The following is a 23651-nucleotide window of genomic DNA, read 5'->3' as shown; positions in this document are numbered from 1 at the left end:
AATAGTCAAGATTAGTAACTGTTGAATTAACTCTATTTATGAAACTTGCCAGTTGTCTTTTAAAGCCATTCACGAAGGTGGTAACAGCAAAGTTTAACTGATTTCAAACTGATGCTCCATCTGGCTTAAATTAAATCTCAGCGTTAGTTACATATTGTAAGTAAAAGTATTTCTTTCCACCTGCCCTGGATCTCCAAAGTGTTTGCTTAGTTAGAGGGTTGTATATATTTTAGGACATGGAATTTTAGACTCTGGCTGGAATTTTGTCAGACCTACATTCCTATCAATAAATGAAATATTGAGTAAATATTGCCTTTCCTCTCCACCTGTGTTCCTGCCTGGTAATCTACCACTTCTCTGAAATCCCAATTATGTTCCTTGGCTAGGGCCTACCTTACCTTGTGATCCCACAAATAGCAAACAAAATAGGGAGAACAGCCAAGGGAGTAATCTGCCTAGTGGGCCAAAGCTGGATTAAGTGGATGTCACATCCCCAAATGGTATCTTTGCTTTCAGACTTGAAGATACAATTTCCCTGGTACTTTTCCACCTATAACTCTGCAAAGCAGGTTCAGACTTACAGTCTGTTTTTCAAGTAGAAACATTCCCTCCAATGTTATTAGAAAACCATGCTTGCTATTTTCTAATCCTTGAAACAGCAATTCAGAAAGACACCAAAGCCCATGTTCAACATACTTGGGCCATTCCAACTGACAGCTTGTGAATTTGATGGGGGCGGCAACAGCCGCTGGCTTCCCAAAGCACCAGAAGGCAAGAAACAATGGATAGAAACTGATCAAGGGGAGAAGCGATCTAGAACTAAGGAGAAATTTCCTGACGGTGAGAACAATTAAACCAGTGGAACAGAAGTTGCCTTCAGAAGTAGTGGGTGCTCCATCCCTGGAGGCTTTTAAGAAGAGACTGGACAAGCATGTGTCTGAAATGGTATAGGGTTTCCTGCCTGAGCAGGGGGCTGGACTAGAAGACCTCTAAGAGCCCTTCCGACTGTTATTCTGTTAAGGGTCACCTTAGACTTTGCACAGCTTAATAAATAGAAAGGGGCATGATTTTTTTTCTTTTTCTTTTTGTGGGGGAGATTTCAAGACTTTCAAAGCCTGTGATTGTAAAGCTAATGTTGAAAAGAGAGACTGCATCTTCTCCAAACTGATCCCTGAGAGTTGAGAGGGAGGGACCATAGTGGGTTCCAGGCGGTGCGGCCCAGTATGGCCGTATCAGTGGTAGCGGGAGCAGCAGCCACCATACCGGAACGGTGGCTCGTTTGGCCCACCCGCTTGCCCTCATTCCTTACTGGGCTTTGACGCAAACGGGCCAATTGCAGATGCACACACAGCGCATGGCACCTGCGTGACCTCTGCCAAGCAGCTGGGTGTCTCAGGTAGTTGGCGTGCGCATACATGCAGTGCAGGTGCCCGCTGATGCCCGTACCGGCTGCGACAGGATCCGGAACCCACTACTGGGTGGTGGGACACTTTGACAACCATGAATGGAGGGGGTCTGATGCAATCGTGGGACTGTCCCCATTTTCTAAACATACTTTGAGTAGCAGCGCGCAAAAGGTGAACGAGTGCAGCAGTAGATTAAGGTTGCAATCTGGCAGGACAATGTAAGAGATTATGGAGGCGAGACTTCCTGTCCTAGGGCCACTGTTCTTTTTATATATATATATGTTCCCATTTCGAAGAAGGCATGCTCCAGATGTCTGGAAGTCTGAGCAATCGGCTGAATAGAAGATATTCCCTACCTCAAATGTAAGGCAGAGTGGAGATGGGCGTAACGAGCCAGGGACACCGAGGCCTTAATGCTTGGGAAGCTCAAGTTGTCAAATTATAATTCATGTCTGTGTCACCCTTCCCTAAATAGCAAGTGCTTGGTCACAGTTGAGACCCGTCTGAAGCCTTTGGGACTTCAGGCAGCCCCAATTCTCACGCCTGCAATTAGGTGAGAAAGTTGTTCGGTGTTCCCATCCCCACCCTTATTTCTGGAGAGAGAGAGAGAGAGCGCATCAACATATCACAAGGTTGTCCATTTATGGTAGCATTTTGGCTTTGTGATTTCGGTGGTGTTTGGGGGAGGGCATGAGACCCAGATTCCCGACCCCCTGAATTAGACACAGCGGTTCCATTTATTAGATTCAGTTAGCAATCTGAAGCATGTCATATAAACTTTCTGGCAACTTTCTACTTGGACATGGGTGAAAGCTAAGTGGGTTAAGACGGTTTGAATGAAAAAAAAGGAAGGACGATTCCAGCGATTAAAAAGTTGGATTAATTTAATTGCAAACCTCGTACAAAACTAGGAATTCTGAGAAACACACATTTGCTTTCAAACAGTTAAAGGCAGCCACGTTTATAAAATGCGAACCTAGAAATAGGTTTATGTCAGTATCAAACCAGAGTATACACTATAACAGAAAAGAGGTACAAAAACAAGGCCACCAGTCCCGCACGGGGGCAGAAGCAGGATGTTTACATGCTTAGAAGCATTCGGAATGCATTTGAGGGAGGGGGAATTCACTCCCCCCTAATCCTCTTGGGAGTCTAATTAAGACACATTTTGAAATGGGGGAAAAGCATGCTCCCAAATAACTTTTCATACCACCCATTTCTATTCTCCATTTCTGTTGAATTCGTACAGCCAACATTCTAAAGGTTTTTTTCTCTCTAAATTCTGTAACTCAAAGGGTTCGTTTTGAGAATTTAGACCCACTCTAAATGAAATTGCAAAAATCAACCACCTGTTACAAACCACGTCAACCCTATACCCTGATAGTACAATGGCAATTCTGTTGCATTAATCAAAAACAAGTCACTCCCCCCTGATGTAAGGGAGAAAAAGATGTGCACCCCTTCTGTCCTTCTCAACCATTTTTAGACTGGAGATTCTTCTCCACTCGGCCCCTGACCATTCCCATATGCCTCTGCTTGATGAAATGAAATTAAAAGTGAAACCCAGTTGGGTAATCCCCAAAAAATGTCAGAAGTGTTAATAGCGACACAGCGTCATAAGGCAGGACGTCTTTTAGCCCACTTCCGTCCAAAAGACATTGGTGGAATTCTAGGCAATGGAGCAGAAGCATCTTCTCAGATTCTCAGGGTGAGTGGGTTCCTTCTGCAGCTTCCCTTTACATAGAGTAAAAACCCCCTCTGTAGGTGTAGGAAGGACATAGTGAAATGCACCCAAGGAAAGCACAGTAGATCGGTTCTAAAGTTCAAAATGCTTTTGTGCTGATCTTAAAACAGTCACCACTTTATGCGCTGGGGAAGGGCTCTCTTCTCGCTCTTCATCACCAATGCCGATCTAGCTCGCTCGGTTGCGGAGAGAGTCCAATGAAGGCTTTCTGTGCAGAGCACCGACTAAGAATGGGCACCCCACATTTCTCCTGGGGCAAAGTCTTCTTCTTCACCCCACCGTTGAGCTTCCACTGCGGTCATCTCTCTTATGAAAGGATTTCCTTTGATATCAAGTCAGGCAGCGGCTTCCTTCAGCAAGTCATGCAACGTGGACGGATGCTGTTGTCAGAGGGAGGGTTAGGGTCCACCTAGATTTCAAGGAGAACAAGACAAGAGGAAAGTTACCAATAGCTCCTCCATGAAAAATTGATTCGACAAAACACATTTACTAGCAAGTGTTGTGGCCCCCAGCAGAGCTGGCAGCAGATTCGGACAGTGTGGAGGCTGGGAAGGAACATGGGCCAGTCTTGGAATCTGGGGAGGGCTCTGAGGAGGTCTCTGCATCAGAAGCAGAGAGGGGGCCAGAGCCGTCTGCTAGTCATCAGCTGCCTTCAGAGTCAGACATCAGTGAGGCAGATAAGTAGCTGGAGCCTGTTCCCAGTGTGCGCATGCGCAGAGTTGCCTGACGAAGGGAGCAGCTCAAGAACAGGGGTCGACGTGAGAGTAAGGCCACAAGTGGACGATGAATTGCTCCTCACAGAGGAAATAAAAGAGGAGCGAAAGGGGAGTGGAGTTTGCAGGAGACAATCAGTTTGTTTAATTGGTTTGTGACTCTCTGAGACTCCTTGCCAAGTTTTGCAGATATCGGCCTGGCAGCTCCCCAAGCCAGATAAGGCCTGTGACTGTAAATCCTCCCTTGAAAGACTTTATTGGATGTGAATGAGCAGAATCCACAGTAAATTAATAAAAGAACTTTGCCAGCAAAACAATGTTGTGCACCAGTCTCCCATGCTCACCTCAGAGTAGAGAGGAGGTGGTCGGAAACGAAATTCTTGGATGTAGGCAAAGAAAGGTCCTTCAAGTAAGGCAGGACACTCATCCTGCGAAGGAGGGGACAGGTTCTCGATGGTTCCTTCACCAGACACTACAGAAGAGTACTCTGGAGGAGCTAAAGAGAAACAGAGTAGATTAACCTGAGTGCCTCTTAAGATGATTTCTGGGCTTAAATCTAGATCAGGGCTCTCCAACCTTGGCAACTTTAAGACTTGTGGACTTCAAATCCCAGAGTTCCTCGGAACTCTGGGAGTTGAAGTCCACAAGTTTTGAAGTTGAGCCTAAGACCCTTAACTCCGACTTGAGTGGATTCGTGCAAATGAAATTGTATTGCTTTTCACCGTCCCAAGAAAGATGGTATCTGGGTCAGCTCTTTTTTTACAGAAGGTTGCAACTTGCTATCCTGAGAAAGCTTCAATGTCCTAAAGGCACACACCTCAGGAATTCATCCACCTGCCTTGAACTTCCCTTCCCCCCCACCCTCCATAAGCCATGACAAACTTTAATATTTTAGGACAAGCAAAATACAATCCAGTAACACCGAAGAAGTCTGGTTTTTTTTTTTTTGTTTGTTTTTTACAAAAGCACAATTCTTGGAATTGTACTTGAGGCAGGCCTTCTCAGTAGAGGTGCTACAAATTCAGGACCACCACCAAGAGAACCATCTTCCTTGCCTATTTCAATCACTCAGTCCCAAAGGTGCTTTTTCCAAAACGCAACTGGACGTTGTTTATTTTTTTCCTTTGAAAACGTTTCGTGTCTCGTGCAAGAAGCTTCTTCAGTTCTAGCTGAATTAGAACCAGGGATGGGTTGCTGGGGTTTCTCAGGGGCTCGGGAGAACCTCTAGCTAAGATTCTATGCAGTTTGGAGAACCCCCCAAATCCCACTCCTGGCTGGCCCTGCCCACCCCACCCCTCCCCTTCCAGGAGTCCCCAAGCAGCCCGATTTGGATGCAGTAAGTACAGGGTGCGCGCGTAAGCTCAGGGCCTATCGGAAGTTTGGGAAGGCCGGAAACAGGCCCATTTATGGCCTCCAAAGGGCCTCCGGAGCCTGGGAAGGCCATTTTTGCCCGCCCGGAGGCTTGAGGAAAACCTCCGGAGCTCAGGTAGGGCAAAAATGCCCCGCAATGGTGCAGGAGGCTGACTAGGCCATGCCCACCATGACCACACCCGCCCAGCAACCGGGCAGAGAACCCTTTGCTAAATTTTTTGAAGCCTACCCTTGATTAGAACTGATGAAGCTTCTTGGATGAGAAGTAAAACGTTTTCAAAGGAAAAACTCCCCCCCCCCCAAAAAAGTCCAGTTGCCTTTTGGAAAAAGCACCTTTGGGACCACCATGACCTGGATGATTGAGAATCTCTGTAGGCTTTCAATCCATAGATCTCCCCATTTGTTTCACTCTTCACTTCAACATTAAGCTGCTTACCTTCCGGGCGTTCAGAGATCCCCAACTGTAGCCAATCTATATTGAGGCTGTACTGGCTGCTGATGCTGGAAGTGCGGCTGCCAAAAGGATGCAAAGGAATTGTGCCTATCACTAGTGGCAACTCCAGGAGCAGCTTGGAGGTCCCTGGGATGTCAACACAGACCTGTCGATAATAAATAAAAAAAAGCCCACCATTAGCTTTTAGGGAAAAAAGCATTTCCATCCAGCATTTCCAGTTTTCCTTAAATAAAGCAAGCGCAGGCTTCTTTGTTCTACATCTCAAAAGCTAAGACTGCATTTCATTTTGCATGCTTTGCAGAAGATAAAGGTAAAGGTTCCCCTCGCACATATGTGCTAGTCGTTCCTGATTCTAGGGGGCGGTGCTCATCCCCGTTTCAAAGCTGAAGAGCCAGCGCTGTCCAAAGACGTCTCTGTGGTCATGTGGCTGGCATGACTATATGCCAAAGGCACACGGAACGCTATTACCTTCCCACCAAAGGTGGTCCCTATTTTTCTACTTGCATTTTTTTTACGTGCTTTCGAACTGCTAGGTTGGCAGAAGCTGGGACAAGATTGTGGGAGCAGGTGGAGAAACCAAATCCTGTGAGTCTGAGTGAGGATGCTTAGCTTCTATTTTTCCAAATAGCAATAGCAATAGCAGTTAGACTTATATACCGCTTCATAGGGCTTTCAGCCCTCTCTAAGCGGTTTACAGAGTCAGCATATCGCCCCCACAGTCTGGGTCCTCATTTCACCCACCTCGGAAGGCTGGAAGGCTGAGTCAACCTTGAGCCGGTGAGATTAGAACCGCTGAACTACAGATAACAGTCAGCTGAAGTGGCCTGCAGTACTGCACCCTAACCACTGTGCCACCTCGGCTCAAAGTGGGACAATGCAAACAAATGCATATTTGCATACAGTAAAAGGCAACTGATTGTGGGGCTGGCAAAGACTGGAGTATTCTTCCCAGGGAAACTCTTTTTATCACCCTAAAAGGAGTCTAGACTAGACCACCCTAAGACGTGTAGACTTCAACCCCCAGAATTCCCCAGACAGCCATGCTGCAAGTCTTAAAGTGGCCATGATTGGACTTTAGTCTTAAAGTGGCCATGATTGGACTCCCCTGGTCTGAGATAGAAGAAATCTCATTTAGATATGTGCCTTCAAGTCAGTTTGACTTCTGGAGATTACGTGGACAAGTCCATGCAGTTTTCTTGGCCACACTTTTTGGGAAATGGTTTTGCCTTTGCCTTTTTCCTGGGCTGAGAAACAAAGGATGGCTCAAAGTCAGCTGGCTTTGTGCCTAAGGCAGGATTAGATCTCATAGTCTCCTGGTTTCAAGACGTGTTTAGGTGAAAAAAGAATATTTCCCCAAAACAGATTTCAACCATTCTTATTTTTCTTCATTTCATTGATTCTATCCAGCTTGTGAACGATCAACTTTGGCTGCTGTTTTAAGTACCAGATTAAAACTTTGAAATAGTTCATTTCTATGAATAGCCTGAGCTCTTTTTAAGAAGAGGAATGGATGAGTAAACAAAAATGAGGTTTTTCTGGGATACATAGGGTTAATCCGCACAAACAACCCCAAATCTTTAAACTCTGTTATCTTTACATGAATGGCCTTCTTCACCTCACCTTGAGTGCATATTCAACATGGATGATGCGGCACTGCAGGATGGAGGGTCCAACCGGTGGGATCTTCAGCGCACGGCCATGCCACACTTCTCTTGTCCCTGGTATAATGGAGTCTCCCGCAATGCTTGCCACCACGCATTTCTTCTGTTTTTTAGTGCCTCGGGCAATGAATGTCTGTGTCTGGATGATGGCAGCTTTTGGTAAGATAGAACGGTTGGTGCAGTTGTCAATTTCAGCAAAGATGGGGATGACCTCACCTGCAAAGGGAATGGGAGAGAGGTGGGCATTAGGAGGGAATCCACTACGGTTACTCGCCTGCTCTTTTAAACTTTTCCCCTAACCTTTTGCTGGTCTTTGTGAAATTTTTACAAGGGCATGCATATGTTTTGATGGCAACAGCACTGCATCTCCCTACCCCTCTCTCTCCTCAAGAATTTTGATGGCCTAGTTCTTCATGAGGGAACCTTGAGAACATTTTAGCTAATGCTATGTTCGTGATTTATACAGTTATCAAATTTATACACTTCCCATCTCACCTGAGTGACTTTGGGTGGTTTACAAATAAAAAGAAAGAAAGAGACACAATTTGGTCCAGTGATTAGGGCACCAGGCTAGAAGCTGGGAGACCATGAATTTAAGTTCCACTTTAGCCATGATAGCCAGCTGGGTGACACTGCGCCAGTCTCTCTCTCTTTCTCTCTCTGTCTCCTCACAGAATTGTGGGGAAAATTAGGAGGAGGAAGGTGTATTGGGTTATTTGTAAAAGTAATAAAAGCTTGAATACAAATTATCTATCTATTTATCTATCTATCTATCTATCTATCTATCTATCTATCTATCTATCTATCTAAATGGCTCTGTGTGTGTATTGTGTGTGTGTGTATGTGTGTTCCAGCATAACTCTGGAACGCCTCGAGCAATTTCAACCAAACTTGGTACACAGATGACTTACTCTCAGGGAAAAAAAATACTGTGGGAGTAAGACACCCCTAACACTCCTTGGGATGTGTGTGTTCTGTTAAGATACAGCTCGTGGTGCCTTAAAATGGCTTCTACTGTACTGCCATAAAATGGCTTCTACTGTACAGTGCAGTGGAGTTGCCATGGTAACGGCTTCACAGTACTCCCTCTGGGGGGCTCCCCCTGGTAAGGGGGGAAATCTAACATTAGAAATTACGTTTGGTCTGGACATTTTCCCCCTTAAAATAAATGCCCGGGGCAACGCTGGGTTATCCACTAGTAAATAAAACCATATTCAAGAGACACAGATGGGGAAAAGAATTTAAGAACAGGACTAGATTTTTAAAAAGTGGAGGGAGTACCATCAAGCCACTGACCAGCCCTAGGGTTGCAGCTCACTTTCAAATCCCCATGCCAGCTTTGGCATTTGGGTGACTGCAGCTGTGTAAAAAACGAGCCATTCACCAAAATTCTGCATGTTGGGCACACATCTGGGGTAAAGATGAAAAGAGGAACTATCTCACATTGCAGCCCCCTCCTAAACCATTGCCTAAAAGATCACCTGGTGTGTAGCCTTTCCGATCAATTTTGGCTGAGACCGAAACCTGGCCACGGTTACAGTACCACGCTCGCGCCAGCTTTTCTTTGGCACCAGCCTGGGGAGTCTGTTGGGAAAAGTGAAAAGGAGAGAAACACATTAGCAGCAGGAAAAGAAGAATCTGGAGTTTCTTTTCCCAAATCAAATGAGGAAGAGGATAAACTTGGAGAAAGGTTCACACACAATAGCAGATTCCTTCTAACAAAGCACTTGGAGGGTGAAAGGGTTTTGTTTTGTTTTTTAGGTTTTTTTGAGTGCTGGATAAATCCCTGTTTCCAGATCCTCAGAAGTATAAAAATAAATGAACCACAGTGTGACAAATTATTAGCGTTTGCTTGTCCTTCAGCATAAATTAGACAAGCTTATGATTGGGTTGCCTAGGAGATACAAACCATGGTATTAGGAGATACAAACCATGGTGATGAGATAAACAGCTCAAAGATTAAGGCTGCAAATACTAGACAACTCTAAGTTAGGGAAGGCAGGGTTATGATATTCAATAAAAGCATGGCAATAAGCGTCACCCTCTTATGACAGAAATCTTAAAAAGACTTCAGTTTGTTCATATTGTCACCATTCGTCCTCAACATCTCACCAGGATATTGCGGAGAATCATAAGAGGCAAACATGATGGGGATGGTTTTGATAAATGAGAGATCTCAGTTAAGTAGCATGAATTTAATGCTACTGAATTAATTTCTGGTGTTAAATATATATTTAAATATATTAAATATATATTTAACACCAGAACAGCCGGGTTTGAATCCCAAAAGGGTATGGTTAGCTCACGAGAGCTAAATAGCTTGAAATAGATCTACACAAATTTATTTCTTTGTCAGTAAATATTAATCTAACACAAAAATGGTTTGTCGTGAAAGCAACTGCCTGCGATGGCTTCTGGACTGGGGCTGAAAGGCGAAAGCAGAAGCAGTATGCATAGTTGGGTAGACCAGATTGTCCTGATAAAAAACCACTTACACTTTGTGGTGTTTAAGCAATACGTTTTACACAACCATAACCTAATACTTTGGACACAAGAACAGAACAGCTGGCAATAAACTGTGCAAGGCCATTAAGCAGCTGTAGTTCTTAAGGAGAGTAAGATTGATCTTGACTGGCTTATGAGACTAGATAAGGCCTGATTAGATATCAGAATAGATTAGATATCAGAAGAATTCCAAGGCTGTACCAAGACAGGAAAACTTTAACAATAGTCTGGAAAAAGGCGGCTGCAAACCACTGTTGTATGCATGACAAAACTATATGGCACTATCTGCAATCCAACTACCTCCTAGCCAATACAATCTTTTTTATCAATTGTAAATTGCTAATGTGAACCAGGTTAGCTTTCTGAGAATAATCTGGAATGACTGTGACATCCTATCTCCGCTTACCAATAAGGCTGGTGTGTTGATATCAATGGGTTCAATGACTGTGAACTCCTTCTTGGCTCGTTTGACGGAAGACCAAGGCCGGTGCAATTTGGCCTTCACCCAGTAGCGGACACTGCCATGCTTGCCTTCAAAGGAGGTGGCCAAGGTCCTGTTTCGATGGAGAAAAAGAAATATTGCGGCTAAGAACAAGGCCAGTGTCAACCGCTCCAGCTAGAAAATGCTTAAAATAGTCACTATTATGAACCCATCCTGTGTCTGGAAAAGACAAGGACTTACCCCGGGAGCTGGAAAGTGAAGGGAAACTCATGCCTTCCTGCCTGGAGGACGGTGACATCTCCATTGTCTGTTAGGGAACAGAAGAAAGAACAAAAGCCCTTTTCAATTATTATTGTTATTATTTGCGTAAAGTTCTGCCAAGCTTTTATGCAATAGCAAACCAACAGAACGTAGGTGAAATTAAACACACATGTGCACATCCAAGAGATAGCAATCTGGAGAAAGGCAACAAAGAACAGTCCAGGTAACATTAACCACAAGGGTGTTTTTGTTTTTTTTAAAGACAAACAAAGCCTCAAGTCATCAAAGAGATTACAGAGCAAGGCTGGTTTATACATTTTTTCCACAATAAAATTATCCTCTTGCTTTCCACATCATTACACCCAAGGGAAATATCTTGATATACCTGTCAATGGAACCGGTCGAAGCTATACCGAATTCCTACTGGCTTACAAGAGGCATTTGGGAAACTCGCGTTTCACTTGCCTCATAAAAGTAGGGACTTCGAAGCCAGTCACTTACTACTCAAGAGAGCAGTGCATAACAATGATTCTTTATTGTCAACGCACAACATATGTACAATGAGGTTGGTTGAGCTCCCTCGGTGCAGGTCATGTCTCTGGGCAGGCATTGCGGGCTTCCTCTTCCCTTGGTGTCCCGTCCCCCCCCAACATGATATAATGCGCCGTTTCCCAGAAGGGAACTGGCTGATCCAAATTTACCAGTTGCATCCACTCACGTCCGGCACGGAGCTCGGGCAACCGGCCCCGCGGGAGGAATTCTTGCAAAGGGCAGCTCCGCAAAAATCGGAGAAACCCAAGGAGGGGAGGGGGGGTTAAATTAAATTAAAATAAAATAAAGGTCTCTCGGGCAAATTCGCCTTCCCCATCAGACCGAGCCCGTTTGCTCCAAAAGAAGCCGCCTCGGCGCGGTCAGCCAAGACCAGCCCTGCCCGGTTCCTTCTTTTTCGCAAGGAGCCCGAAACTGGTAGGCGTGACGCGCTTCCCCGAGAGAGTAACGGTAACAAGAGTTGGAAGGGACCTTGGAGGTCATCTAGTCCAACCCCCTCCTGCTCACGCAGGGGAATCCCTACAGTAGGGATTCGAACCGCCGAACTTTCTGATCGACAAGCTCAGATGAAGGAGCCCGGAGAGGCTGGGATCGGGGTCCGTTCCGTCCCAGCTCAGAGCAACCCCTCCCCCGAGTCCGCGGAGTTGCGCTCCGTCTCTACCTGGCGGGGCGAGGAGGGTCTCCCGGTGGTTGAGGAACTCCACCTGGTCGCCGTAGCTCTGCGTGTAGGCGGTGCTGGAGCCGGCGCTGCGGGACTCGGTCCAGTGGACCTTGGCGCAGCCCTCGGCGTGGATGTCGAGGGAGCCCAAGCGCGCCTCGCCGGACAGCTCCAGCACGACGCGGCCGGTCACGGTCTCGCCCGAGCTGAAGACCGGCGGAGAGGCCAACTCCGGACAGTCCAGCACGATGGAGAAGCGCTTCAGCCGATCGAACAGCATGGCCGAGAGGAGGAGGAAGAAGATGGGGGGAAAATAACACTGAAGCTCGGGAGGGAGGAAAGCTCGACGTGCGGTCAAGCGGGGCGCAAGTCGCGCTTTGGGCTCTCCAGGGCGCACGGCCCCTTTAAATACTCCGGCCGCCCCTCCGCAGCCACGCCCCCGGAGCCCAGAGGCCAATCCGAGGGGTTGGAAGGCGGGGCCTAGAAGAGCCCTTTGGAAAAACAAGTTAGCAAGCAGTCGCCCCCGGCTTTGAAAGTTGGCCGGCCGGGCTGCTCGGCTGCCTGTTTGACCCCCCTCGCTTGGCTCTCAAGTTTGCAAACGGGGGTGGCTAGGGGAGAAATTTCCAGAGAGGTCAACTTTCCTCCACTGGGCAAGGGTTAGCTTAGTAAACCGGCCTGAATTTAAAAAAAAATGCCTTGCAATTTAGGAAACCCAAAGAGAATTGAAATAGCTCCAAGTCCGAAAAACAACAACACTGTGGGTTGTTTATTGTTGTGACTTTCCGCCTTCTTCCGGCTCGCACAATGCATCTATCCTAGGATCTGGAAGCAAGGTGTGACGTTCACTTTAGTAACAGTAACAGAGTTGGAAGGGATCTTGGAGGTCATCTAGTTCAACCCCCTGCTCACGCAGGAGACCTATACTAGGGATTCGAACCGCCGAACTGACGACCTTTCTGACCGACAAGCTCCGTGTCTTCGCCACTGAGCCACGTAATCAGGCTAAATTAAATGCTACTGTGCTCCTGGATTTGGGACCCGTCTCCCACCACCACCATTACCACCATCACCACACCCTCGTTGGTATTCCCCTTAAATGCCCGCGCCCAGTTTTCCTCCGCATCTTTCTATAATTAAGGTGGATGCTCGCCAGACCAGATCCGACTAGAATTTCTATTTCAGTCAACCGAAAGTGCAACTGTATTGCCCTATCTTGCCCTGAGGCTGAACCAATACGCATACCTTTAGGGATACTTCCTTTTCTTTCCAGGGGAATTAACTCTGGAAATTCCCCTCTAGCTGCTTTTCCATTCCAGAACTGACTTAATCTAGTTCCCCAGCAAATGTCACTTCTGTCATTCTCTGATAAAGACCTTAGTTGGCTGGGGAAGAATTGGACTCTGATCCCTATAGAAAAAGGCTGGGTACACCTTTTTTTTTTCCATCACTGATTTTTGCAGCCTTTCCTTCCAATCCCCAGAGCATGCATCCAGGGGTTTTCCAGCATTAGTTTGGGAAATCCAAGGGGGAAAATAGAAAGGCTGCCTGATCCAAGGAAGGAAATTTTATTTTCTTGCAAGCTCCAGTATCAAACTTAGATCTGAATCTGGGACGCACACAAGTATAGATTTCGGGTAAAAATCATCATTACTTTTTGGAAATTTGGCACTGTTGTTCCTATACATTTCTTCCCGCAAAAAGATCAAATGCAGAATGGTACAATCTCCCTCTCTCCAAATTTTTGGCAGGCTCACCTGGGCTAAGGAGAAACCTGCAACTTAAAAAGCAGCGTGTAGAATTGTAATGGAGAGGAGTAACAAGAATGCTAAAGATTTCCTCCTGCTTAGCTCCTATGTCGAAGAAGAACTCAAAAATTGCCAGTGGAGGATTATAAGGAAAAAGGGAAAGTAACATTCCGAGGGCTTTATCCCCTTGAATGAACATATAAGAAGGCTTCGAGTTATTGGGATCAAATATGTGCTTTAACTCAGATAATTCTTATTAAAATGTACAATTGAAACCAGAGGTTTTACATTGGAGGGAGAAGTAGTTGAAGAAAAAAATATGGGACTGTTTATATATATGAAAACTGCCATGAGATTTTTGTATTCCCAGAGATGGAAAGATTCCCACAATGGAAAAATAGATGAAGTTAAAGGAACTGGCTGAGATGGCAAAATTGACTACTTTGATTAAAGAAAACATCTTTTGTAACTTTATTTCTAGGTGGAAATCATTTAAGATGTTTTAATAAAGATCAAAAGAAATACAGCATTAATTTTGTGATTTGAAAATTAGAAATGTTTATGATTATAGAAATACTGGGTATTATTGAATTTTAGATCAAAAAGTTAATTTATTTTATATTTCTGTCGAAGAAAATTGGAAGTTACTCTTACTTTATTTCTTTCCATTTTTCTTTGTTCCTTCCCTTCCCCTATTTTTTTTTCCTTCTTCATAATTTTTGTCTGTTTTTCATATTTTATAGAACTTTAATAATAAAAAAGGGAAGGCAACAATCTTCTCATCTTGGACATCTGGTATTCAGAAGTAAACAACCTTAAGGACACGGAGATTTCTGAATACCAGGAAATATTACAAGCATTCTGGCAGTCACTTGAGCATAAAAACACCCATATTTTGCTCATAGGACATGGTCATGCCAGAGAAAAGGAAATGTCTTGCAATTTTTGGCATACACTGCCATCATATGGGGACCAGGGGGAATAACAAGTGCATTTTGCATGAGGTTTTTTTTTTTGATTGAGTTATATATAGTTAATGGCCCAGAAATAAATAATCATAAGTAAGCAAAACAATTCTGGGAAATGATGCTGTAGTCTCTTATGCTCTTATGGACTTTCATACATTGTACTTTTCTTCAACATTGATAGATCATCCAGCCAATAATTTCATGTGTAATGAACGGAATCTCACAATGCAGGAATCCAATTGAGGACGCGCCTATAAAATAGATTCGTAAATGGATCCAAGTTGAGCACAAATTCCACAGAGCAAGGACCCCTTTCAGTAAGTAATATAATATCTTTCTTCTCTCCCACTCTTAGGTCTAAAGATATTCTTCCTTATGGTACCTCAAAGGTTAACAGCGATTCAAAGGCTGTTTAATGAGAATGTTTTGCCAGATTAAAACTACAGAGTTGCTTTAATTCCCCCTTGATGGCTAAAAAAACCAAGGTTGGCTACCACTCTAGAATTTAATGCTTGAAAGCAGTATCTTCTATTTTATAAACATAGAAATGTAGTACATCCTTTAAATGTATTGAATTAAAGCTAGATTTCCAGCCAGTTTACGTTGGGATAGAAATTCAGTCCTGTTGCAAATCACTTAATAGGAATGAGCCAATTCTTTGGGAATAAGGGCTGGTTGTAGATCAGCTCTTGGCATGTAATGAATCGTGTGGGATTCCAGTTGAATTTTTAAAAGTCATTTGCTTTTTGTTAAACCACAAAAGGGTTTTTGTTATTACAAAAATGTAATAAATGCTAAAAAGAATATGCTAGCCTTTTTGTTAAGACCAAGGAAAAGAGTAAAAATTATAAAAGGGTGATCTTTTAGGCCCTTCAAAACTTCCCTGGAGATGATGATGATGATGATGATGATGATGATGGCATCCATAAAGGGATTGGATTTGGATTTGGATTTTATTAGTATTTATAGGCCGCCCTTTTCCCTGAGGGGACTCAGGGCGGCTTACATCAAATAAGGAAGGGAGGGTACAGACAATAGACACAAACAATACATAGAAGTAAAATAGTAAGCAACATTCATTCATCATTCGGGTGGGGACAAATTAGCTTTATCCCCAGGCCTGACGGGCTAGCCAGGTCTTAAGGGCTGTGCGGAAGGTCTGGACGGTGGTGAGGGTACGAATCTCCACGGGGAGATCATTCCAAAGGGTCGGAGCTACTACTGAAAAGGCTCTCCTCCGTGTAGTTGCCAGTCGGCACTGACTGGCAGATGGAACTCGGAGGAGGCCTAATCTATGCGATCTAATTGGTCGCAGGGAGGTAATTGGCAGGAGGCGGTCTCTCAAGTACGCAGATCCACTACCATGGAGGGCTTTATGAGTGACAAGTAGCACCTTGAAGCGCACCCGGAGATCAACAGGTAGCCAGCGCAGCTCGCGGAGGATAGGTGTTATGTGGGCGAACCGAGGTGCACCCACAATCACTCGCGCGGCCGCGTTCTGGACTAGCTGAAGTCGCCGGATGCTCTTCAAGGGCAGCCCCATGTAGAGCACAGGGATATCCTGAAGCTGCAGTAATTCTTGTTCTGGAATCACTAGTAGACTAGTGATTAGAAATCAGAAATCTGTTGGACACCTCTAGTGATGGAGTTGTGGGTGCTTCATCACTGGAAGTTTTCAAAATAAACTGGACAACTATTTGACTGAGATGCTATAAGATCTTCTGCTTTGAGCAGAGGGTTGGACTAGAAGATCTCACAGGTCCCTTCCCGCCCTATGATTCTATGTTCTACCCTAACGCTCTGTCCATCCAAAATTTTACAATTATTTGATAAACTAAAACAAATTAATAGAAGGTTAATATTTGGCCAGGCGAACCACTAATCTTTACCATCGTGTTTCTTTTCAGAAATATACTTGGATTCCATGCAATATCAGCGTGTACAAAACAGAGTATATTAGCATTAGTTAGCTTCACAGCAAATGAAGGCTTTGTGACTGTTTTTGCATGTATTGTGGCAGCCATTTTATGAATAAAGTAATCTCCCACAACAGCCATTTTGGGAATGTTTTTAATATTCTAAATGGGCCCCAAAAGATTGCCTGGTCCTAAGTGGATTAGATGGACCACTTGGCTGAATTAATAAGACACAAGAAGTCATAGTGACCGAGCCATTGATTTGTATGCAAAAATTTAGGCCTAGCTCTCCCTACCTGACCTGCAGCTAAAGGATTTTAGGCAGCGAAACTAGATAAGGCATGTTTCTACATGAGTTGTATTGCCAATATATAAAGTAGGCAGATCAATCAGCTGTTTTGATAGAAAAGAAGGTTACCCATCATGAGCTCCTGGATACTCCTGCCTTGCTGACTCATAAACTGAGGCAAGATTTGAATTGCCTAAGGAGGGGTGTTGTTTACCAAGCTAGTTAATTGCTCCTAGTCAAATCTCAGAAAAAGCTTTTTATGTTTACACATCCTTGTGCAAATAGCTCCAGGCTGGGTATCCTGGGTCCCAGGAAGATTTCTGATAATGATAACTAAAGAAAATAAGAAATGCACCAGGAGATTCTGCAAACACTATGGAGGAGTGCTGAATCAGAAGCTGTTCTCTCTCTGGCTTCAAGCTCTTCCTAAAGATTCCTAAAATTCTTTTCCAAAATTGTGGGATTTTTGAATTGAGCAATTTCAGGAGTACTTGTTCAGCCACTCTACGACTGTTAGGTTCCTTCTCTAATTAAATCTCCAATTTTGCATCTGCTATGGAGGGCAAAAACTACAGACAGAATCTTTTCTATGATGGGACATGTCTTTGCAGCAGATCTTTACCCTGGGAGGTTCTTATGTTAATAGTGTTTAAATGTTAAAATGAAGACTTGTTTTCTCCCCCCCCCCCCTTCCTTGCAGAATGTGGTTTAAATTTCATTTGAATGCACGTTGTTATTATTATTGCTGTTTTAAGACTCAATCATGTTGTACTTTGTGATACAAATTTATGAATAATAAGTATAAACGTAAATAGTAGTTTATGATGATTGGACAGTTATTTCATTGATTGTTCATTGTTTGGCAAACCAGGTTGTATACTGAACATAAACAGATAAGGTGTGGCCTTTTTCCACCAAAACAGAACTTGCATTCATCTTGCATTTTATCTGTTATGCTTTGTGTACAAAACCTGGAGCAATCAATCCTTGTGTAAATTCCCTTCCTTGTTAAAAGTGCTTAGGGTCTTAAGCACCCTAAGAAGAAAACAAGAGCTATGCTGAACGCAGATCAAGTCCATCTCTAGACCAGCAAGATGTCTTCAGGAAGTCTACAAACAGAAAATGAAAGGCAATTGCCATTTTTGGCTGTTGTTATTCAATTGAATGTATTTCATCTCAGCTCCCTTCTGAACATGGAACTTCCATTTATTTACCAAAGCAAAGGACACAACAGAGAAATCCAGCAAATGGAGAATTCATTTAATTTTAAGAGTTTCAACTTGCTAGAGGCTTATTAGAAGCCTTTGAAAAAAGTCACTTCTATGGTTATCCTAATAAGTGTCATGTGGCATATTCTCTCTGAATTTAAAGGAGTATGGATGCCATTTTCTGCTCCTTATAGTGCCATTGTCTAGAACAGTGTTTCCCAACCTAGGCCGTGTGAAAATGTATGGATGTCAACTCCCAGAATTCCCCAGCCAGCCATGTACTGGCCTGGAGCCTGGAAGTGTGTAAAAAGGATAGAATTTTTTGCCTCAAGAGAACACAGAAGTCTGGAACGATCCAAGTCATATTTGTCATCATTGCGCATTTTTATTTGACTTTCTCATAGAAATGAGGAGAGAAATACAGAATCTTTTCTCTCTGGATTTAAACAGAAACAACGCTGGAAAAGTTAAAGATCTGCTACATTTTCAAACAAAAGAAAGCCTTTCCACTTCCCCTTTCCCTTGCATTTCTCTCTCTCTTTTCTTCTTCTCCCACTTCTCTTGGCTCTTATGGTTGAAAAATCTTGCAAAGCCTTTTTATGTTTTCACCAGTTGCTTCAGTCAATGGGTGAGACCCCAAGATACAAATATTTTAAATGAAATGCGAAGAATGGTGATTCCTTTGCTACTCAACCACCATTAAAGCATAGAATATAGCTATTTAGTCTGCAGCTAGTATTTTGACTACTTTGGGAGCAAAGAACAATGAATGTTTTAGTATTCATCAGCAAAAATGACAAACCAGTTGCGACAAGGCACTTTCCAGCATGCACATGGGTGTTTCAAAGCCCTGTTGCGCTTCCAGCACATTAGCGAACCCAGCTGTCTACAAATTCTCTGCTTGTTTGTAGTCCTCATTAAATACGAAGAATGTACACTCTTGTGTAGCAGCCTGTTGGCATCATGGCAAGAAGTAATTAATTATCCCAATGGTATTCTTGCCTCTGCACTGCTTCAGCCAGAAACCCTCCCTCCCTTCTGCCCCCCCCCTTTCCTTCCTATTTCTACATGCTACTCTTCCAGCCCAAACCTAAAGTAGTTAAGGAAAAACAACAGTGTCAATGCAACAAGATCAAAACAGCCCCCACACAAACCACACTGAAAAACTGACAAGATCTGCCTGCACTAACTTTCACAATAATCTTTCAGGCATTTAAATGTCAGCTCTTCTCAAGCCCATACGGTATCTTGGAAACCTGGTTTTTGTGTTTAGCTGACATCTGACAAATGATTTCCTGAAATCAGTTATGAAGCAACATTTCTTTTCCCTTGCAAAGCGCTTAACATGCTTAACCATAAACAAAAGGAAGGGCAAACTTGGACATTAATGAATGGGGCCCTCTTCACCCAGCCTTTTTTTGGGGGGGAGAAACCCCTGAGAACAGAAACCTTTCCAGTTTTGGGAATACTAAATAATAAGTCTTGACACCCATTTTATGTTAAAAGGCAGGGGTTGTTTTTTTTTGGGGGGGGGGGTAGGTCAGAGATTGGGCAGATGGGGAAATGGTTAAATTGCTGTTAATTATTAAGTTCTGTTTTAGTTAGCAGAATAGTCACCTGCTTAGATAAGGGGTGCTTTGGGGGCACATTCCATGTCTTGACTTGGACCCACTCCCCCAAATGGTGGGAGGGGACCAAAGAGACAAGATCATGAAGCTGCAAAGACAATGTTGTATTTCTACCTTGCCCAGGCAAGCCAGGAAATCAACACGGGGAGGAAAACGTGGAGGGGGGAAAAAAAGACCCTCTCACCTCTAATCAGATGTTGCCTTCTTCGCAGGTAGGTCTCGTAGGCAGTGTAGTCGCTGTAGACCGTGTTCATGCCGAAGCTCTTGCTCTCCAGCCAGTGGGTAGCAGCCAAGCCTCGCGCGCAGACCGCCAAAGCTCTCACTTTTAGTCCTTTGGCCACATCCAATATCACCCGCCCGGAGAGTAGCTCTCCTCCCCGGTAGGCGACTCCGGGACCGCATCCGGCGTCCAGCTCCAGCATAAAAGTGCGGATCCTGCTGAAATGCTGCATTTCGGGCTGCAGGGACCTCCGAAAGCGCTGGAGAGCGAGGCAGGTTGGAGGCTACTGCTCGCGAAGCAGGAGCGTGGTGTTGGCAGGGTGTCTTTGTGTGTGTGTGTGTGTGTGTCTGCAACTGCTCTTCAGCACGTAGCCCCGAGCTGTGCTCCACAGCACCCCTGATGGGTGTCAGATCAGGCCTTCAGATGTGCAGGTGTGGCGCAGAATCCACGGGTCTGGAGATGCTCCTTATCTCAGTCGAAAGGCCCGGGGTTTGGAGAGGAGAGACCTGAGCTTTGCCTGCAACCGCTATCTGCAATCACACGAGGGGGACTGGCTGGCTGATTCTCTTTCCTGTTGACTTTATTAGGTGCATCGCCTTTGCCTTAACTGTACAACTGACAGCAACAGGCGAGGAGCGTCACCAGCAGAGACGCCTCCCTCTCCTGCTCTCCCCCCACCCGCCAACTCTTTCTTTAAGGGAGTGTCCTCAAAGTGCAGCGTGCAAAGACGTCGCTCAGCCCAGGCACGGAGATAACAATGAACGCAGGATGGAGGTGGTGGAGTTCAAGCCAGTCATTTCCCTGCGGAGCATTTTTGACACTTGCATATTTGCATTTAACCCTTTGCGATAGGGGTAGCCGCTTTTTCATTTGGCTTTTTTGGACAAGCAGAATTTGGATTTCGAAAGGGGAAATGTTCACATTCTGGTTGGTTGTTGATTACCAATTAATTACTATTTCCAGGGTTAACTCTATTTTGTTATAATGTTATTAAAAACGTATTGTATAAGAAATGCTGCTAATTATATATCTACATATGTGTGTGTGTGTGCATGCACACTTGACACTCACATTTACCTAATTTACCTAACAGTTTTAAGTTGTTTGGGGTGTTTAATTATTGATCATTGGGTTTTATTTGCAAAAGTAGAGCAGAAAAATATTAATTGAACATGGAAGGATATGCCTAGTTGTAGGCATAGTGTGTTCATGTGCATTCATTTGTATTTGCATATGTGTGCATTTTTCTATTTGGAAGAGTGCAGATTTATCTGTTTGGAAGATTCATATACCACCAACTCCACAAAGTTGATACGCATGCTTGAATATGTTTATTTAAAGCATAGAGATCCAATTTTTTGGTTTGCCTGGGCCACGCTGGACCAAGAGGAATTGGCATGGGCTACATATAAAATATAGAATACAGTTAATGAATATAAATCTCAAAATATAGTTAAAAGTTTACAATCTTGTGAGGCTGGTAGTTGTCCAAGGCCACATGCAGCCTGTGGGTTGTAGACACCTGATTGAAATAATGAATATGGCTGCCAAAATAAAAAAGTAAGAATGTAATTACCAACTATTGTAAGTATTACAGTATAAAGAAACCTGTTTTAATTTGAATCCCTGACACCATAGTTTCTGTTCCCCATGGTTTGTGATTTGGTTGCTGCACTTTTATCTCTAGCTTTTGAATTAGTATCATTGCTCTTAGACTTATTTTAGAATTGATTGAATGGTTTAGAAATGACTTATTTTACAAAATTGTATGTTTATGGCAGCATTGCTTCACTGCAGTGAAGATCTGTTTTGTGTGTCAGTAGTGTTGTTTGGGGTCACATAATCAATTCTTGAACTCAAGGGTCAGTCTCAATGCTCCATGTATATGATTAGGATTTTATTAAATGTCCTCATTTTCTGACTGGAAAAAAGACACACACACCCCCAATGCTCTCACTACGATTCCCTTCAAAGCGTAAAAGTTAGGATTAGGATTGAAATGGAGTGGGAGAAGAAAAAGGGATACTGACTATTGGAAAGCTGACTATATGTCTTAATCTTTGTGTCCCTAAACAAATTGTTGCACTTGTAAATTTAAGATTAGGATTCTGCAACGGAATCTAGATTCAATCCAACTTGTCTAATTTAGCAGCTCATCCAAGCGCAAATCCTACTTCAGTCTAGCCACTCAATGCATCTAATGAAGGCAGCTAACAGCTCATGAAACCTCTGAATAAACTTGGTTAATGAGAAAATGCACTACCAGAATCCTTCTGGAGAATTTATGCAATCCAAGTAGACATTCCAAATTAGATAGATTGCTAAATAAATGGGACTTGATCTCATTTGGTAGCAAAGTTTCCAAGTGTCTGCAGCCAATTTGTTGATTGAGAGTGTTGTTGAGCAGAGGTTGGACTAGAAGACCTGTAGGTTACCTTCCAACTCTGTTATTCTGTTATTCCCACTAATTTCAGACAAATGCATCATACCAGGACTATGGATAAGAAAAAGTGTGTAGTTACTGAACTATGACATAAAATAATACAAAGCATGCATCCCCTGAAATTGCATTGTTTTGTTGCATTAAAAAAAGCATAAAGCAAACAAGTAAAGTATGCAACAATATTAACTATTTTGTTCAGCAGGTCATATGGTATTAATATTAAGGGCAATAGTGAGAAAAAAAGGTCATATTATTGTTCTGATTGCTGATGTAAGACAAAATGCTACTCTGGCCGCCAATTTTGCACTTAAGAGGACATTCGTAGGGCCCTTTTCTATGGTATTGAGACAATGAGCACAATATCCAGGAAAAAAATGTCTATGGAGGTTCTCAGGCATCCAGGTCATGGTTGTCCCAAAAGTGCTTTTTCAGGAGACAACTGAACTTTCTTAGTTTTTCTTGAAGATGTTTCACTTCTCATCCCAGAAGCTTCTACAGTTTAAGAGTTCAACAAGGCTTCAACATAGCCAACCAACAGGCATCTGATTTATTCATTCAAACACCTTACTTACAGAGACATTTTTCAAGATCCAAGCTTCTTTCTGGGTTGATACTTGACCATCGTGCCAAGGGGAACATTGCTCCCTTGAAAGTCTGCCGTCGCAAGTGTGATTGGTCCGCTGTACTTGTCTGTATAGGCATCTCTCTGTTCAGTGCTGAACCAACGTTCCCCCTTCCATGGGTGGACCAAATGGGAATATTTAATCTGGAAAGGCAGAAGGAAGGTCAAAGAATAAATCCTTTACAATGTGGTTTTATTGTCATTGGTCATTCAAATCCTGTCCTCCTTCTGATATTTGCCGCATACAGGATGGACAGGACAATTTAGAAATGGTAAGATCCTGTGAGAAATTAGTACAATAATTATGAACAATACAATGATGCTGAAAATAGGTGCAAATATATTTATTTATTCACTTATATTCTGCCTCAATCACCAAGGTGGCTCTAGGCAGTTTACATACTGGGATTAAAACAACAGCAAAAGAAGTAAAGTTAACTTTACCACTTACTGGGGAGGATATTCAACACAATAGGATTAAACTATCAAAATAAACTATTAAGAAGATGACTCACCACAGCCTACCCCAGGGCTGCTGAAAAACACAGTTTTCATAGCTTTTTGAATGCCCAACAGGGTTTGTGCCATGTGGATTTCAGAGGCAGACGCAGTTCCAGAGAAGGCATTCCTCCTAAGCTCCCCAAGATCAGATCATAGCGCTTTACAGCTCAGTCCCCCAAACCCTCCCAATCTTGACTTCATAGCAGTTGGTGTCCATGGGCTGGAATATGAATGCATAACTGAGTCAAAAAAATTTGTAAGCCACCCAGAGTCAATAGGAGTGAGTGGGTAGCCATAAAACTGTTCTAAATGTTTTTTTTTTTAAAAAAACAATAACATTAGAAAGC

General features: G+C 43.6%; 1 protein-coding gene across 2 annotated transcripts; it reads right to left on the bottom strand.

The window, feature by feature from the left end:
* Positions 1–2272: 2272 nt before the first annotated feature.
* On the bottom strand, positions 2273–20303 carry ARRDC2 (arrestin domain containing 2). 2 transcript variants are annotated; one of them, XM_032238282.1, is made up of 8 exons: positions 19703–20303; positions 10537–10603; positions 10261–10408; positions 8831–8933; positions 7309–7565; positions 5671–5833; positions 4208–4359; positions 2273–3559 (listed from the first exon to the last, which is right to left on the bottom strand). In XM_032238282.1, exons 1-8 carry the CDS (start codon positions 19968–19970, stop codon positions 3503–3505), a joined length of 1215 nt encoding a protein of 404 aa, XP_032094173.1. In that variant the 5' UTR covers positions 19971–20303; the 3' UTR covers positions 2273–3502. The 2 variants fall into 2 exon arrangements, with proteins under 2 accessions (XP_032094173.1, XP_032094172.1); XM_032238281.1 differs by lacking the exon at positions 19703–20303 and adding an exon at positions 11768–12154.
* Between the last annotated feature and the right edge of the window lie 3348 nt (positions 20304–23651).

Source organism: Thamnophis elegans, chromosome 1 (assembly GCF_009769535.1).
Source record: "Thamnophis elegans isolate rThaEle1 chromosome 1, rThaEle1.pri, whole genome shotgun sequence".
NCBI classification, from domain to species: Eukaryota; Metazoa; Chordata; class Lepidosauria; order Squamata; family Colubridae; genus Thamnophis; species Thamnophis elegans.
The sequence above is the reverse complement of the archived record's forward strand: the minus strand, read 5'-3'. Positions and strand labels throughout refer to the sequence as shown.

Bases quoted from the DNA above. Each gene is read 5' to 3' on its own strand.
- ARRDC2 (XM_032238281.1), bottom strand. From the start codon at position 12,044: ATGCTGTTCGATCGGCTGAAGCGCTTCTCCATCGTGCTGGACTGTCCG. The intron at 10,604-11,767 runs GTAGAGACGGAG...GTTCCCTAACAG, and splicing joins GACCCTCCTCGCCCCGCCAG to ACAATGGAGATGTCACCGTC. The intron at 4,360-5,670 runs GTAAGCAGCTTA...GTTTCTCTTTAG, and splicing joins GATCTCTGAACGCCCGGAAG to CTCCTCCAGAGTACTCTTCT.